The sequence below is a fragment of the Phyllostomus hastatus genome, unplaced genomic scaffold (assembly GCF_019186645.2).
Source record: "Phyllostomus hastatus isolate PE091 unplaced genomic scaffold, TTU_PhHast_1.1 phas_contig_86, whole genome shotgun sequence".
NCBI lineage: Eukaryota > Metazoa > Chordata > Mammalia > Chiroptera > Phyllostomidae > Phyllostomus > Phyllostomus hastatus.
Genome location: NW_025333977.1, coordinates 14,650,691 through 14,669,452, shown reverse-complemented (window position 1 = coordinate 14,669,452; position 18,762 = coordinate 14,650,691). Strand labels below are relative to the sequence as shown.

The 18,762-nt window shown below is 35.5% G+C and overlaps 1 protein-coding gene across 3 annotated transcripts in view; it reads left to right on the top strand.

Annotated features, from left to right (window-relative positions):
- The window catches only part of IFT80 (intraflagellar transport 80), a 108,399-nt gene that overhangs the window by 61,533 nt on the left and 28,104 nt on the right, over positions 1–18,762 (top strand). For 2 of the 3 annotated variants that reach the window (XM_045851965.1, XM_045851967.1), the window contains 3 exons: positions 4,362–4,541; positions 13,233–13,351; positions 17,235–17,309. In XM_045851965.1, coding sequence (XP_045707921.1) covers positions 4,362–4,541; positions 13,233–13,351; positions 17,235–17,309 — 374 coding nt within the window. The remainder of the gene's footprint in view (positions 1–4,361; positions 4,542–13,232; positions 13,352–17,234; positions 17,310–18,762) is intronic. The other variant, XM_045851966.1, reaches the window with a different exon arrangement.

Below are 18,762 nucleotides of genomic sequence, written 5' to 3'. Positions count from 1 at the left end.
GGATAAATGAAAATTCTGTAGTCCTGGGTTTGAATAGAAAGTGTCGGTTTCAGTTCATGAAAAGAATTTTGTAGTTCTGTTCATTAAAAAGGCCTAGAAAAGCAATGATCAACTCAGTAGCAGTAAGTACTCCTAGCACCTGTGGGCTTTCTCTCAGTACCATTTTCCACATGTCCATAAAGTGAGCTAGGGCCCATTGGAGAAAAGGCTGATTCCAGGTGTGGGTCAGGCAGTACGAAATATGAACCTGGCACATTTTGTCATAGTAGAAAACAAGGAAAAGTGAGCAGAGACTACAGGATTCTGTCAAAAAAACTAAAGAACCAACCTGAAGGGATCCCGCTGGTTAAATTTGGGCTAATTGGAGCATTATATATATATATATGAAAACACATCAAATATGTTAAAATTAATGAATTGATAATACTGAGCAATAACATTTATTGGTGACGTTTAGAGGTTACAAGAGCATCAATTGCTGTGATTAATTCCTGTTTACCCATTACCCAGCTTCCAAGAATTGTCAACTAATGGCTAATTCTTACCTCATCTATACCATCATGTACTTCTCTATGGCCCAGATTATTTTGAGCAAATCCCTGACATCATGTCATTTCATCACTAAATATTTCCACACATCACTAAATATAGAGGCTTTACTTCTAGCCATGGCTGGTGTGGCTCAGTGAGTGCTGGCCCGTGAACTAAAAAGTGGTCGGTTTGATTCCCAGCCAGGGCACATGCCTGGGTTGTGGACCAGGTCCCCAGTTGGGGGTGTGTGAGAGGCAATCAAAACATGTATCAAAGTTTTTCTCCCTCTCTTTCTCCCTCCCTTCCCCTTTCTCTCAAAAATAAACCCTTTAAAAATATAATAAAAATGTAACTTACATACTATTATTAAATCTAAAAATAATGAACAGTTCATTGTTCATTGTTCATTGAGTAATTCCTTAAAATTCTCAAGTATCCAGTCACTGTTCAAATTTTTCCAATTGTCTTTTGTTTTTCAGTTTGTTGGAACTGAGATGCAAATAAGGCAGTTACCGAGATTGGTTGACAAATCTTTTAGATCTCTTGATTTATGAGTTCCCCTTATGCATCTTTTTCCCCTTGCATTTTTCTGTAGTTGAAGAAACTGGGTCACATCCTATAGGTTCCCACAGTCTGGATTTTGGATGTTTGAAATTCTAATATCTAATAATAAAAAAGAAAAAAATAGGTTGATGAATGTAAGAAACCAAATTTACACATAATTATGAGAAGCTGGTTTGGAGGCTAAGAAGGAGGTCACGTGGCTTTCTTAAGAGTTAGCAGATGAATTGGCAAGGTGTTGCCAATTCACAGTGAGCCAGCTTTGTGATAGTCTAAAACCAAAGCATGGATTTCGCTTTTCTCTTGAACAGTGGCTCTACGTTAAAATCAGAGAATTTTAAAAACATACTCAGACACACCCCCAAGAGATTCTGGATTTAACTGGTTGAATTTATGGGCTTTGTTTTTTTTTTTTTAAAGTTTCCCAGATGAATTCTAATGTACAGCCAGAGTTATGAACCAGTATCCTAACCTTACATGTTTAAGTATCTCCTGAAGAGCTTGTTAAAAGTTTCCTGGCCCGCATCCCCTAGAGGATCAGATACTCTAGGATCTGGTGGGACTAGTTAATTTGCATTTCTAACAAGATCACTCAAGATAGAGATGCTGCTGGCCTGAGCACACTATGAGTTACATTATCTTAAAGTAGGGGATAGTTAGATTGTAGAAAGAGGTAACCGTAAGTGAGGGGTATTTGAAAATTCATCTTCAGGGCTCTTACTGCTAGAACTACTACTTTACATCTGGGAAAGCTACCTCATTCTTTTCTAAAGGATAGAAATACAAACTTGAATGCAATATTCCTTGGCATATTTGGGAGAAAGAAGAGATTAGGCTGTAAAAGACTCTTTAAAAGCCCAAATGATAAATAGGTCTTTTGACTTACAAATAAAAATCATTAAATTTACTGACTGCACAAACTATAACCCTGTTACTAACCAAATTTAGTAACTTAAAGACCTGTTCTCTGGTGATTTGCTTGTGCTGTATGTTTTTTTATTATTACTACAGTAATCTGAAAAAATAACTTCTTCAATTTAAAAATAACAATATAACAGGTATATCATGATTTATATTCTTTGAAAATTTGGGGGAATAAGTTGCATGTTGCAGATTTTATTTTTGTTGGTTTATGTGGACTGTGAAAGAAGTCAGTGGAATATAGGGTAAAGGTAATCTCAACATTTTATTTTCTTAGGATCAGGAATGAGTTTTTAGATAAATACTTGTGTGTTCAATTTTAGTCAGATGGTTCTTTCTGGCTGATTTAATTCTTTGAGTGTTTTAAAATCATACTTTAAAGTTTTAAAATGTGAGTCTAGGGTTCTAAAATAAATTCTCTCTGTTACATCTACACCATAAAGAATAGACTAGATTTATTAATTGAGTAAGATGTGCCATAAGCCTGGTCCGAGCCGTGAAGTATTACATATTATCAAACTGAGTTTCATTTGTCTATATCAACCACTTTTTAGTAAAGTAGTAGTCATGTTGTAGTTTATAATTCTCGTTTGTCAAAACAAGTGGGTTAGTTTCATTTTATTGCCCAAAGCAGATGATTACTATGCTTGCTATCTACACTGATTTTTAAAAAGAGGACCTCAAGTATTACATACATTCCTTTCTTGAACTTATTCTTAATTTCAGAAAAGGAAGTTTCTAAAATTTTCGTGCTGCCAATTTAGTGAAGTTTGGTTTATTACCACCTCCTTGATAACTTGATCATTGGCACTTTTCCTTAAGGAACAGAAGTCTGAAGGGGGATGGGAGGGAGTTGCAAAAAACTCAGTGCAGCAAGAGTCATCAGCATTTTGATTGTATTTGGGAACTTTTATTGGGAATATAAAACCTTGTTTTATAGTTGCATGAATGAGTAAATGTTTTTCTGTATTTTTGCCACTTCCTCTACATTTTTTGTCAATGAGCCCATAGCTAATAATATTGAAAAAATACATAGAACAAAAATAAATATCCACCCAAGAGCAACAACAACAAAAAGAAATCAAGACAATTTGACTATAGGGTTGGAAGAATGGAAAGAGAATGTGTATAAGTTTAGTCAAATAAATAAACCATCCTTCTAGCTGTTGGGAGGGGGAAATTCCCCTCCTTACTTCCTCTTCAGTTCTTACTACTAATAAAATTGACAAAAGACCAGGTTAAGAGAAAAAAAAAAGTATGTCCATATGGGAGATCATAAATGATTATCAGGCAAATGATTGAAACAGCCAGCTTTTTATACTTTTAGACAAACAAATTTGTGGAGAACTGACAGGATAAGACTGAGGTTTGGGGTGCTAATTAGTAAGGAATCTAAATAAAAAGAGACCTTGGGTAGTAAATTAGTGAAAAATAATAAGGTGTTTTTAAAGAGGCTTCTCAGCTCAGGATTCCTTAATTCCAGCAATTAGGGTATCATCCCCCTCAGAGCACAAAGGTACCTTTCATAGGGGAGATTTCTTTCCTGCATTCGAAGTGCCCTTCTTGCACTAGCTGCTTTCAAGTAACTTTAATTTTTGGTAATCAGTACGGCATTATGAGATATTTGGGGGTGGCTTGCCCTGGGCACCCTCCTGACATAGCAAATACATATTTGCATCTGAGAAATGAAAGAAAATGCATATAATACCATCTTTCAAATTTTTTTTCTACTGTCTTATACACACATACCCCCCTCTTTTTTTTTTCTTCCAGCTAATGCTTATTGGATACCTCTAGGTAATATTTTCACATAGATTCTCACATAGAAGATTCTCACATAGAAGAGTTTATACTTACTGCATTCTGGGAAAAAAAAAGATCAATTTACCTATACTTTCACAATTTAAAGTGTATATCAAAAATGTTTTAGTTACATTATGTTTAGTTTCAGTTTTTAATGACATTCTTGAAATATGATTAGAATTCTTAGATGTAGGGACTATAAAGATCCTTGAGAATTAATAGTAAGATATCTTGTTTTTTTCCAGAATTTTTGTATGTATCCATCCAGTATTGTTACTTAAAAGTAATAATGTGATTTGAAATGGTGTGGGCATTCTGCAGTTCTTGAGAGATTCAGACATGTTACATGTTTCATACATATTCTACTATGTACTTTGAACTTACATGTTTTGTTTAGTATACTATGATTCAATAACAAAAATGCTTCTTAATAATTATAGAATGGAGACTTTTCAAAAAATTATCTTAATGTTAACATATGCTCAGTTTAAAACTTAAAATTTTAAAAAACTAAATTGGTTTCTCTCTTGTTTTCTCTTTCCCAGTGGTCATATGCTTTAGAAAAGCCCAGCACCGGCAGCATATTTAATATCGCATGGTCCATTGACGGCACTCAGATCGCCGGAGCCTGTGGAAACGGGCACGTTGTTTTTGCCCACGTGGTGGAGCAGCGTTGGGAGTGGAAAAACTTCCAAGTGACACTAACAAAAAGGAGGACTATGCAGGTATGATTAGGGTGCATGGGTGATTAAACCTGCTTCTTTTCACATTAGTTCGCTATGCAGATTATGGAACTATCTTCATTAATTATATTTAAATTAAGTTTATAGAAATTCAGTCACATTAGATGTAGTTTAACTGTACTATTAGTGATTTTTTTTTCATGACATAAGGTAAGAACCTTTCACTAATATAGACCCTGAGTGTCCACAGCTACTGTGGTATGGGGTTGAGTCAGGGATAGTGAAACATGAAACATTTAGGAAATGTGTGGACTCTGCTGAGGAGGGAGGGAGGAAGCTATGACAAATTAGATTTAGTTGCTGGACCTGACGCCAAGGAGGCCTAATCTTCCTTCTCATCACATCAGGGTTACATTATTTATTTATAGTTGTATAAGTTTATTTAACCTTATTATTTTTTTTTCCTTTTAAGAATTACCTAAGGCAAGCCAAAGTGGGAAAATAATAGGAAGTTCTTATTGGGAATTAGGAAGAAAAACAGGTAATTCTGGAGTGAAGTACTTTGTAGATGAAGACAGAAAGGTTGGGGTGCAGAAGTGGGAGGCAGAGGGAAATGTTTCACAGGCAGAGAACATCAGAGGGAGGGGTTCTCTCTTCAGCTGTCAGCCTCCGACACTGTACTGCATTTCACTTCTCTTTATTTCCCCTAGAGGACCTGGCCCAGTGCTTTGCGTATAATAAGCACTCAACAGATATTTTGAAAGTTAATTGACAAAAGGTAGGAGGAAGAGGCCAAAGACAATGTGCCAATGGCAAACCCTCTGCCAAAGAAAGGGGAACTTGACCTTCTTCCTCCTCTTTCTCCTGTCTGTATCAGTTGCCGCTATCTTCAGTATATTCAGAACTCGGGTTGTTATAAATACTATAAAAATTTGGAAGTATGTATTGTGTGATCTTTTGGATAGATCTATTCCAATATTCTTTAGCCTAAGTATCCAAATTTCTAAATTTGGATAATGTGGTCACCAGATTCGTAATGATTAGGTACACTATAATTTTTCTCTATTTTGTTTACTTATTTTTAAGTTTTTAAACTTATTAATATGGAATATTTAAAACATATATAAAAGTAGAATAGTCTAATGAATCTCTGTCACTCATCACCCAGCCTCAACCCATGATCAAAACTGTCCCATTTATGTCCATGTGTATTTTCTCCTCTTACAAGTGACATCTCATCACTTTCGCCATATTTAATTCATTGGAAGCAAGCTCCTACATGGTTCAGTCCACACCCAAATGGAGAGACTTACACAAGGATGCCAGTACCAAGATGTTAGGATCATTAAGAGCCACTTTATAAGTTACCTAACCACACATACATACCCTTATTCATATATGTATAATTCAGAATTGTACTACTTAACTAATGCAGCTATTCCATGTGCAATGGAAAATAAACCCATCCCCTCCCTAAAAGAAGATAACTCAGATTCTTCCAATTATTCTATCCACTTCAGATCTCTGGCCTGGAAAACTATAAATAAATGTGTATTTTAATTATTCTCCTCACTCTCCCTGTGTTCCCAATTTAAAATGATGAGGGTGAAAACCATCTGAAAGAGCGGAGAAGGGAAAATAACACAATGATGAGCCAGGTCCATAGCTGAAATAGAGCTGGCCAGGAATATCCTGAGAACTTGAGACCCTTTTTCTTAGCAACAGAGTTAGTTTCTTGGTTAATTCATAACTCTAGTTTGCCTTTCTGGGATAGTCTGCTGTGTCAGAGGATTCCCTTTTTAGGGACTATACATTTTAGTAGCCCACTTAGTTCTATTTTCAGTCCCTAATGGAAGCAGGTGGAGATTTCTTTGTTTGTTTTTAATTCAGACAGCCTGCACAATAATATTTAGAAAACCCTAATAACTAGCCCCATTTTAGTGCAAATTCTTTTCTTCCTCCACTCCTCTGCCTCCCCTGTGGTAAGCATCAGCTTGTTCTCTATATCTGTGGGTCTGTTTCTGTTTCATTTTGTTTATTTGGCGTTTTTTTAAATTCCATGTATAACTAAATCATGCAGTATTTTTCTTTGTCTGACCTATTTCATGTGGCATAATATATTCTAGGTCTTTCCATGTTGCAAATGGCAATATTCATTCTTTTTTCTTGCTGAGTAATATTCCATAACAAGTCACACCTTCCATGCATCTACCAATGGACACCTAGGTTGCCTCCATATCTTGTCACTGGTAAATAATGCTGCAGTGGACATAAGGGTTCATATATCTCTTCAAATTAGTGTTTTTGTTTTCTTTGGGTAAATAACCAGGAGTGGAAGTTGCCCACTTACTTTTGTTGAGGTGGGGGTCGTGAATTGCCATAGAGAGGGAATAATCACAACTGTTTGTTTGCTTGGTTTTATAGACTTTTACAATATCCTTAGAATCTTAGTAGACTGTTGCTTGATTTGTATTTCATTAACTCAGAAACCAGAGATCATGTTGAATCATAGTTCTTGAATCTAGACCTTACCTGGCAGTAGGCTACATTGCCATACCTGAATCCCTGTTATCAGCTTTTTTATGACTCAGTAACCTTGAAGGGAGGTTTCTTAATTAGCTCCTTGCCTCTAAGCTGTATCCCAGTCGACATTTTCCCCCCAAATGGGATAGTTGATGTCTTTGTTAGGAGGAAGTGCCTGGAAGGGAGAGAGTACAGGTGTAGGAGATGAGGTGTTTCTCAGGTCTCAAGCTTACCTCTTTCCCACCACTCTTAATTTAGCATAAGCCACAACTTTGATTTTTGATAGTTGCAGAAGTTCAGGATTATTTGAATCTTAGTCATTTTATCTCCTGTGTAAAGATAAGAGTTAATAATAGAGAAATTTTGAAAATTAAGTGAGGTAATATATGTAAAACAAAAATAAATGGTAGCTGTTTACTATGATTATAGCTATCTATAGGATTAAGTGGTATTTTGGATACCAGGTATTTTGGAAATCTGGAAACAGAATTTTTGGATTTATGTAAATCTTGGGATTCTAAATATCTTGGTCAGGTGATACAAGTATCAAGAGGTTAATTCTGAATCTGCCCTGAATTGGGCAGAGTAGTAGATGCAAGTTCAAGTTTTATCAGGACATTTTTGATGTAGGATTTGCTGTAGTTAGAAAATTTTAACAGCAATCATCAGTGATCTTTAGGGGGTTTTTTTACAGATTTTATTTATTTGTTTTTAGAGAGAGGAGAAGGGAGGGGGAAATAGAGGGAGAGAAACATCAGTGTGTAGTTGCCCCTCACATGGCTCCCACTGGGGACCTGGCCTGCATCTCAGGCATGTGCCCTGACTGGGAATCAAACCTACGACCCTTTGGTTCACAGCTGGCGCCCAATCCACTGAGCTACACCAGCCAGGACTAGTTTTTTTTATTATGGGTAGCATTTTTTTCCTGTTTGGTTCTAGTGTTCCAGATTCACACACACACAAAAAGAGAGGATTTCTTCCATGTGAAGCTTTGGGCAAATATGAATTTTAAGAAACCTGTCTATAATTTAAATAATTTATATAGACAAGTTTATACAATTGGGTTTTTAAATATTGAATTTCTCTAAGCCTAGATTCAGAGCAGGTTTGTTTCACTGGGTATCATTGCTATAAAGAAACTACCATATAACTTCCTTTAAAAACTTTTATTTTACTCCATTAACTTTAAAATGTTTCTAGGAAAGGATGGCATTTTGGACCTTTTAAAAAGTTTCTGGGAGCTCAGACTTCTAGTGAAGATGGTGTCATAAGTTCACACTTGGAAGGAATAGATATACCTTTGGCTCCAAAGACATCAATAATATATGAAAAAATATTTTTTAAATGTCTTATGTGGACTCAAAAAACAAGATAAACATTTCTGTGGACCAGAAATGGAACAGAAATGCAGTGTGTGGAATGCGGGCCCTGACCTGCTTGACTCCAGGTCCAGAGCAGGCAGGCGAAGGCAGTGAGGAGAGTGGCTGCTGCTAATGGAACTAAAAGTACCCGAAGTGAGACAAATGGCCAGATCCAGGTCTCTGTTTGAAATTAGAGTATGGGGATCTGTGGGGTAGCCCTCTTCTCCCCTTCATGCAAGAAGACTTTTAAAAGCCTAGGGTTTGAAGAGAGATTCACAGGGTCACCACCTGTAGGCATGACTTGCTCAGTGCCCGGGGCCTATTGCCTGAGACTGAGAGTTGTGCAGTACACACCCATGGCACACCTCTGTGGCCTTGCAGACAGACAGAGCTCAGCGTTTTCATTCAAGGCACTCTATACATTTTTGTTTTAAGTAAAAACCAGCTCCTTAAGGCCAGTGTTTCTCCTACAGCCTTCTCAAGGAGAGATGTATTTCTTCTTTATGCCAAGCATAGCTGGGTCTGGAGGTTGGGGGAAGTGTCTCCCTTACCCGCCATTGCTGATGCCAGGCCAAACAACTCCTTCCTCCCTGAAGAACTCCAGCCCCTTGAGCTCCTGCTGTCGGACTGCTCCCCTTTCTTGCAGTCACTTCCCCTCCCATTGAAGAGTGACGTGAACATAGTCTTTTTCTTTACCACGGGTCCTGGCATCATTCTTTTTACTAAGAATTTTAAAAATGTCTAACAGATAAGAGCTATTTTTATTTTAACATAACCATAACAGTAGTTCACATTTCTCTAGTTGTTTCCTAAATGTCTTTCTATAGTGACAGGTTCCATTTCTCTGTTTGTTTGTTTGCTTGTTTGTATCAGGAAACAAAGTCCCACATTGCATTTAGTTAATTTATCTTTTCAGTCTTTTAAAATCTGGAACAATTCCTGTTTGAGCCTTGATGATGACTGCTTTGTAGGTGATGCTGTGCGCTTCCCATCGCATCACATCAGGAGACACGTCTGCTTATTTCTCTTTCAGGGACGCACAGATTGATTAGCGTGTTCAGGTTGTCAGTCTGGTTTATCTATTATATAATGCCCCATTAGACTTTGAACTTAATATTTCTTTTTTTCTCTTCTTTTATTTTAAAGGAAAGGAGAGAAACATCAATGTGTGATTGCCTCTCTCTTGCCCCCTACTGGGGACCTGGCCTGCAACTCAGGCATGTGCCCTGACTGGGAATCGAACTGGCAACCCTTTCGTTCACAGGCCCATGCTCAATCTACTGAGCTATACCAGCCAGGGCTTAATTTAATATTTCTTTTAGCTGTAGATGATACTTGTCAAGAGTCATTTTTCATTGGGAGTTACTAAATGTTAATTTGTAATTCTATCATTCCTTCTGTATTTATTAGCTAAAACTTTTATCAAAGACTTTACCTCATCAACCATTTGGTTACCCTGAGGTGAGACAAATTTTTAATTATTTTCCTCCATTTATCAGTTTTCATATAATGAGTTGATTTTCTAGCATGTCCAATAAGTTTCTTTTTTGTTGTTGTTGATGATGTTATCATTATAAATTTGCAGATTTTAACATTTTTGTTGTGTTTCAATCCATTGCAGTTATTATTTTCCTTAATGCTCAAGTGGCTTTGGCTAATTTGCTCTTCTGTTCTTTTTTCGTTCTCTTTTTTAAATTTAATCTTTATTATATTTTTCCCATTACCATTTAGTCCCCTTACACCCCTCCTCCCCACAGCAATCACCTGATCTTAGTAGCTTGCTTGCATTACTGACAAGATGTTCTAGGCTCCTCTCATACATTTTCTGTTCCAGACTTGGAAATCGGCCATTTTTCCAAGAAGGCCTTGTTCCTTTTGGAGGGGAATGTTATTTAGAGGCCATGATCCAGGTGCTGGGTGTGCTCATTATTACTGGTTTGATCATTACTTCTAGATAAAATGTATTTATTTTTGACATAAAAATATGTCAGGAGTGTATGCTGAGGCTTCAAGTTCAAATTTTAGATTACAGAGTTTTACTCTTGGTTTTTAATTTGAAGTTCTTTTATAAGAAAGTTTTGGTTCCTGAAGAAATTAATGGCGCGCTATATAGAGAGAGATATATATGTATATCTATATATACCTATATCTATATTTAGAGATATATATGGCACAAATAACACTCCTTCTTATTGTTATAAAATCATAAGCCTATAATTCTGTAATATAACAATATCACACTCAAGCGCACCACATGACATTTTAGGTGAAATGTTCAAATTACTGTCCATCTCGTGCAAGGCATTCACATACCCTACAAACCACACTCAAGCAGACCTTACTTTTTCCATCTGGAACAGGAAGTAAGCCCTGTGTGAGTGGTGGTAGGTAGGGTGATAACATGGGTGTAATAATTATATAGTTTTAATTTCAACATTTTACCTAAAATGTCATATGCTATACTTGAATGTGATACTATTATGTGACAGAATTACATGCTTATAACTTTGTAATAAAAAGATTTTATAATAAAAGGGGCATTATTGGTGCTGGACCCTGTGTATGTCTCCTAAAATGTTTCAAATAATTAATCAATATTATTCTAATAATATGTTACTGAATACTATTTTAGATTTCTTGTTTTATTTTTTAATATAAACAAATCCATATATCTCCGAGTCCTTCCCTTTATTAAATAAAAGGTATCATACTCTACACACTGGTGGTGTCTTGCATTTTAAACTTTATGATATATACTGGAGATCACTCCATAGATGTCCCTGTTCCTTTTACAGCCGTATGGTGTTCCACTTGTGAATGTACCCATCCTGTGCTGGTAGTTGGGCTGTTTCTAGTCTGTTGCTGTTACCATTATGCTGTGTGTAGTAATAGACTTGTGTGCATGTTATCTCATAGTTTTGCTTGTTTATTTTTGGGCTGGAATTCTAGAAGTAAGATTACTGGGTCAAGGAATATATGTGTACATAATTTTGCTCTCCATTGTTGTGGTGATAATAGTTTGGTGGTGTTGGGAGTTGAGGAGCAGATAATAAAAATATAATATGCCTTATAGATAGAAGTACTTCCAAGAAATACTTATAAGAAGTTTGGCTTTGTCCTCCTATCTTTTTTCCCACACCCTGTCATTCTTCATTAATACTGCAATTGTCACATAACACTGTATTTAGAAAGATGATGTCATGTTGAGGAGAAATACTGATTACAACTAATTTTTTTTCTTTTTCAGCTCATACTATAATATCTTACCCATTCTGCTACTGACCAGAGATTAGATAAATTTAACTTGCCCAACATTTTTCCAGATTTTTTTGCAGATTGTAATCAACTTTGGGATGTTAGGCCAATACTACCAACTGTTAAAATCCTCAGAAACTTGATTCTGTTACAAACATTTATAACACTTTTGACAATCAAAGCCAAATCTCCTTTTGTTAGTTGGTGATCAGCTTTCTTATATATCATCTCTGTGTTTTTACATATGGAAATACTTTCTCCCCTCAGTGCAGCTTGGTTTTTTTCACTATGAATTGGTTTCTTGACTAATACATCCTCTTCTGCTTTTGATTTTTGCAGTTATTATCTCTCTTTTTTTAGAACTTAAATTTTAAAGTAATATCTAACACTGAAAAAGATATATGAGGCCTGTCCAGAAGGTATTCAGCCATGTAATGTGAAAAATAGAGACTTTTATTGTAGAACATACAAGATACAAGAAACATTGTACTAGGACAATGAGGTCTCAGTCCTCTTCAAAGTAGGTACTTAGGGACCTCACACAGTTCTCCTAATTGCCATCAGCTGCCCTGTTGTATTTTTCTGAATCTCTTTGATGGTCTGAAATCTCTTCCCTTTCAAAAGTGATTTTAGTTTTAAAAAGCCAGAAGTCACAGTTTGCCAAATCTGGGCTACAGTGGGGCTGAGTCACCTGGGTAATTTGATGTTTCACCAAAAACTCTGCACGAGATGTGATAAATAAGCAGGCACATTGTTGTGATGGAGGTGCCAGTCATCAGTTTCCCACAGCTGTGGCCTTCTGAATCATCCTAATAGTTTCTGGAGAGGAAAGTTCAAGCTTACACAAAATTTGATGCAGATTCATTGTTCTACTCGGTCATTTTGAATGTCATGTCCACACAGTCCACATGCTCACTCAATGGCATCTACAGCCCCCACTGACTAGTACAGTGAAGTTGTCATTGTTCACCCGTGCACATTCCAGTCCACTCTCCTTGGCTGCCAGGTTACAGCAATGCTGCACAAACTATTCTCATTTTGTTAACAACGGCTGGACCTTTCCTAGACAGACCTCATATACTTACCATTTTGAACAGAAATTGTATAGAATAGGACAAGAGTAGGTTTACGGTTGTGAGTACACAAGACAGTGTATTTGTGTATTGTTATTTATTAATTATTGTATTATTTTTCATATGAACAACTGTAAACCCATTTTTGCTCCACCCTGTATAGTAGTCTCTTCCCAACTCCTGTCTGTCACCCTTCTTTGACTATATCTCAAGGTTATAGCATTTTTCACCCTATTGCTCCATTGCTACATCATTCAGATTGGCTTGCAGGTTAGAAATCTCTATACATTTTTTTCTGTTTATTTCCAAAGGATTTTTTTGTGTCTGTAATTCTGTTGGTTGATTTTTATACCCAAACATGCCATCTGATGCCTAGTTCCTATTGAATTCTTTTTTATATGATTGGGCAGTCAATCATGATAGCATTGAATTTTTTTGTTTTTCAAAATCTTGTGAACATCTAATAAAAGTTTTGATGAATTTTAATGTTGTTTGTTGGTATTTCATTTTTCCTTGTTTAGGTTCGTAATGTTCTTAATGATGCAGTGGATTTACTGGAATTCCGTGATAGAGTCATTAAAGCATCTTTGAACTATGCACACTTAGTTGTTTCAACGTCTCTTCAATGTTATGTGTTCTCGTAAGCATCTTGCTTTTCTTAAAAATCCAGAGTTTTGTCTGTGGTGAGGAATTTATTTTTAATCTTTTGCAACAACATGGTTTGGTTTAAACTTACCCTTCTCAAAATCTCACCTACCCTGAACTTCATCCCAAACAAGAGTGAGAAAAAGTGAGCTGTGAGCACTGAAAATAGATCCAGTAAAGTTTGTGAATCAAAGGTTAATAATCACTTTTAAAGTACTTCTCTGAAATAGTGTTGCTCCTACTTTACTCACAGTTCTAAGGAATTTAGTATCATTTGATTTCAGATTCCAGGGAAGATTAGGAGTGGCTGATAAGTGATATGAAAAGGAACGTCCCAACCATTGGAATAGGAGACAGTTGGCAGCCTGACAATAGGCTGACATATATTCAGTAAGGACACGAGGAGACATTTAGGCTTAACATAGCTCAGGGTAATCATGGATGTTCATATTGATGACCCAGAGTTGTCCAGGGATGATGAATGCAAATACTGCATTCAGTATACTTTGCATTAGAAGTCAGAAAATGATTCAACACTTCCAAGACTTGCACCTAAAACTCTAATAATATACTTGGTATTTTTAAAATGGTGACTCAGTATATGCTAATAAATGTTGAACAATGGACTTTCTGGAAACAAACAGACTTGATATGCATTGATTGCTGATTTCTATGATGTGAATACTCGAACTATGGCCTATTTCAAGCTGCCAGAGTGGTGTGTGAGAGTAGAAGTGAGGAGAGGCTCACAGCTGCAAACCATTCCGTAGTATTGCCACGTAAATCTCAGGTGCACAGATAATAGTAAAATGTGTAACATAATCTGGAGGTGATGTTTTAAGTATTTATTATCTTTGTTTTAAATATAATGTAGTATAATTTTAAATAATGGCTTTATTTAACAATTGGCTTGCAAATTCCTAAAAATCAAACAGTTGGTACAAGCTGGCTCTAGCATACCACCAGTTGACTCCTTAACTATCCAGAAAACTCAGGTAGCCACTGTGACACTTTCAGGAGTTGTGCTCATGTGCTCATGTAGCAGAGTGCCCAGCACGTAGTAGGTACTTAGTAAATAAGAAAGTAGTTTTAGATGAATAAATGAATTGAAAGCATGAAAAATAGTGTTTTCTTGGTATCCTAATACCCAGTAATACACAGCACAAAGATACCCAATTAACAGTTCTTAAAACTGTGTATTAATATTCCTCACTCAGTGTGTAAATTTGCTGCTGATCAGAATCTGCAGCTGGGATAACAGCCAAGTCTGGAGTAGAGGGAAGCAGAGGAGAGGGGGCTAAGAAACAAGGAGTTCAGTTTTACATGAAAATTCATTTCTCAAGAATGAAAGAGAAGGAACAACAGGGAAAATGTGAGAAAAGTCAAGAAAGATACAAAGTTAAATAGTTGAGATATAGGGAAGGTATTATATAGAATGTGAGAAAAATCTTATAATCACTTAGTGTACATTAGTATCTGAATAATACTTATTCAGATGTTTTCATGGGATTGCAGAAATAGAGAATATCTCTTCATTTTAGGGTTTGTTTGAAGAAGGTAGGACTCTGAACAGCTGTATTTGAGGGATTTCTTCTACTCTGCAGAGTGGCAAGGATGTAATGTTTGGATCTGTAGGGTTACCCATTGAAAAGGGTAGGGTTAGTATCATTAGGTGTTACTTGTATTTGAGAGGTTGCTTTTAAAAATAATTACCAAAAGTTTAGCAGGGTGTTTTTGATCGCTCCACTTTTTCCATTAATTAACTTTTACCAGTTAATATTTGGCAAAATAGAGGACTGCTTCTCTTTTCTGATTTAACCATGACTCCCCTCTCTTGTTGTCAAGACATTCCTTAAGGCACAAAACATCTACTGATGTGGAATACCAAGGAGCAGTAGTAGGAATGGGTAGTCCTGACACCTGTCATCGCCAAAACCTATTTCATTCCATTAAAAAGCCTTCTAGGGTTTTATGTAATAATCATCACTTATTGAGCACTGTTAGACTTTTTTTTATGTTGATGACCTAATTTACCCTGTGTGTTGGGTACTGTTGTTATCATTACCCCCATTTTATGAGATGAAGAAACTAAATGACATCGGGAGGAATTAAATAACTGGCCACAGGCCCAATTACTTAACTTCTTTACTAAAGGAAGAGCTAGGATTTGAATCCAAGTTTTTAATAACTGTTGCCCTTTTTTTAGTAATAAAAATATAACTTTTAAAACAAACTTGCAAGCAATATAGTAGTTTATATGAAAAGTTCTGGAAAAAACAAGTTCTGCAAAAAGAATATATGCAACTGTGTGTTAAATTTTCATCTGATTTTACCAATAATTGTATAGAAAATGCTCTTGATTATTCAACAGTATGGTTTGGGGAGTTTATATTTCCATGGTATGTTTATTTCTCAATTGTTAGAAATCTCATTTTGTGAGGGGACATTAAAAAAACCTCACATAATCACTATTCTTACCAACTCTTTTGACAAAGAATGAAGGTTAATTCTAATAACTTCATAAATGAAGCATGCCATATTTTTTCTAAAATATAAAAGCACATCTTTATCATACCTGCAAACCCCAGACTTACTAATTATTAGTAGTAATGCATTTGTTGTTTTGCTTTATGCATGCATTTACTTATTGAAATGGGTATCAGACTCTGCATTAGCTAAGATTAATCTCCCACCAGTCTATGTCCTCACTACATCCTTCCCTTTCTTGCATCTTTTAGTTCTGAACATGAAATTTAAAGCATCACTTCTGCCCCTGGCTGGTGTGGCTCAGTGAGTTGAGTGCCAGCCTGTGAACCAAAAGTCACTGGTTCAGTTCCCAATCGGAGCACAAGCCTGGGTTGCGGGCCAGGTCCCCTGTTGGGGGTGGTCGGTGTTTCACACATCAATGTTTTGTCCTTCTGTTTCTCTTTCCCTTCCCCTCTCTCTAAACAACAAATAAAATCTTCAAATAAAAAAAATAAATAAATGTAAGCTTAAGAGCCAAGACCTTTAAAAAAAAATAAAGGGTCGCTTCTATGAAAATAATTGAGAGATCCAGAATACATAGGAGTAATAAAAACTATTTTAAATTGTGAAATAACCGATTATCTGGAGATAGGTTTTTCAGGTTGTAAATGTTCATTCTACCCATCCTTATCTTTGAATCATATTACACTATAAAAACTAAAGGAGTTATTTGTTCAGTTATTCATCTATTTAGTTAATAAGTACTTATATAATAATATTTTACAGTTTATAGAATGCTTCACAAACATCTGTTTGGGAGACCTGTAAGAAAAATAATCCTGTTTATCATCTTATTGTTACTATAGTTTCTGTTTGTTCAGTATCTGCTATATAATAGGCCATTAGCTAAACACTTAGGTAAGTTGTCATTATCTTCATATTACAAATAAAGAAATTGACGCTTAGGGGATTAAGTGTATGAAAATTTGGCCGACAGTGGTAAAACCAGATTTCTAATCCTGAGCTGTTAAGCCAAAAACCCATTCTCCCTTCACTGGGCCACACTGGTACTGATTTTCAGCTGAGAAACATCAGATGAGTTGCCCAAAGCACAAAGCTAATACATGATAGAACTTGTACTTAAGTATAAGAATTCTTCAATTCATTTATTGTGATTCCTATGATAACTGTTACTGAATGCTCCCTGTGTGCTAGGTGCTAGGGACCGAGTCTACGTTCTAGTTGGGGGTACAGAAGTTAAGGGAATAGTTTCAGAACAATGTGCCAACTGCTGCAATAGAAACATATACTAAGTTATTGTGAAACTGAAAACACTTAAAGTGAGTACTTGTCTTATAAAAAGTATTTGGTATTTTAAATGTTAATAAATATCCATTTTATTTATCTTCTAGTACAAAGAACTGGAACACACCACTTATATTTGATCTCAAAGAAGGAACTGTTAGTTTAATTCTGCAGGCAGAAAGGTAATTTGCTTATCATGTTTGATTATTGAATTTGGGGTTAAGATACTTTAGATCACAGCAAAGCACTCTTTAAAGCATGCTGTTTACAGAATGATATTGTACAATGGTCATTAGTTATCAATCTGTTTTTACTATTTATTTTAAAAGGAGAAAGTCAGAGGATAAGCTCTTAGATCAATAGTTCTGAAACTTTTTGATCTCAGAATTTGCTTACATTCTTACAAAGATACTGAGGGTTATTATATATATCACCATTTACTGTATTAAAATTAAAGTTGAGATTTAGAAGTTATTACTTTATTTAAAATGATGAGAATAAACTTATTAGAAGTAAACATCAGAATAGTGACATGAGAAAATGAGAGTGAAACAGGCAAATTGATATGAAATAGTTTTGACTTCATGGTCCCTTTATTTTCTATTCTCTTCTGTTTTTATTTTTAAATATTGGTTCAAACTCATTCATTTTATGAGCCACTACTTGGCTCTGACCTGAAGTTTGAGAAATAATATTCTCTTCCAAACTCTTCAGTGTATACAGGACTAAGAATCTCCAAACCAATTAACTAGAGTAAGGATGGAATAGCTATTACTCAGGAATCCATACTTTTCCATGAAAACTATCAGTCTTTTAAGTACCGTGATCCACTACTGAATCACAGGTCAAAGTTAGAAAGCTACAACCCAGTAAAACCTGGAATAAAGTATAAAAATATAATAGACAATTACCTAAAATAGCTACCTATAAAAATATTTGCACTGAACCATGTATTTTATTCCTCATCCCTTTTTTTTTATTACTCACCACCTAGGCAGCTCTTAATAGTGTTTATTACCAGGTTTTCTAGCCCATAGCATTTTATAAATAGCAAACCAGAAGAGGAATGGCGCAGTGACAGGAAGAAAAGTGACTGCCTGGCAAGGGAACAGAGAGAATACTTAAAGCATAGAACTGTGTAGCTGAGTGACGTAATTCTTTTGATGCACTAACAGATTTTTGTGAGTCAAAGCTATCAGTTAACTAGTGGTTGAAGAGTATGATCATTATATGTATGACTTTGATCAAGAAAATAATTGTGTCAAATTTTGTATCATCTGTTTAATAAAAGTGAATGTATGATTTATTTAGTTACACATTTTTTAAAAAGACATCTTTGCCACTTAAGATGTGAGCTGTCTAAAAAACCATATTTCTGAAATTCTTTTTACTCAGACAACTCCAAATTGATGTATTTATAAATATATTTATTGAATATGCTCTTAGTAAAGGTATGTATCAGTGGAATAAATTATCAGGTAATTAAAGAACGTGGTACTCAGTGCCTGTTGCTGGTCTTATTTGTACATTTAGTTATGTTTGCCCCTTGAAACACTGTTTATTTTCAAGATTAGAAGCTATAGTATCTTTAGGAGAGAAAACGCTTTTAGTACTCATGCTAAGAAAGAATTTATA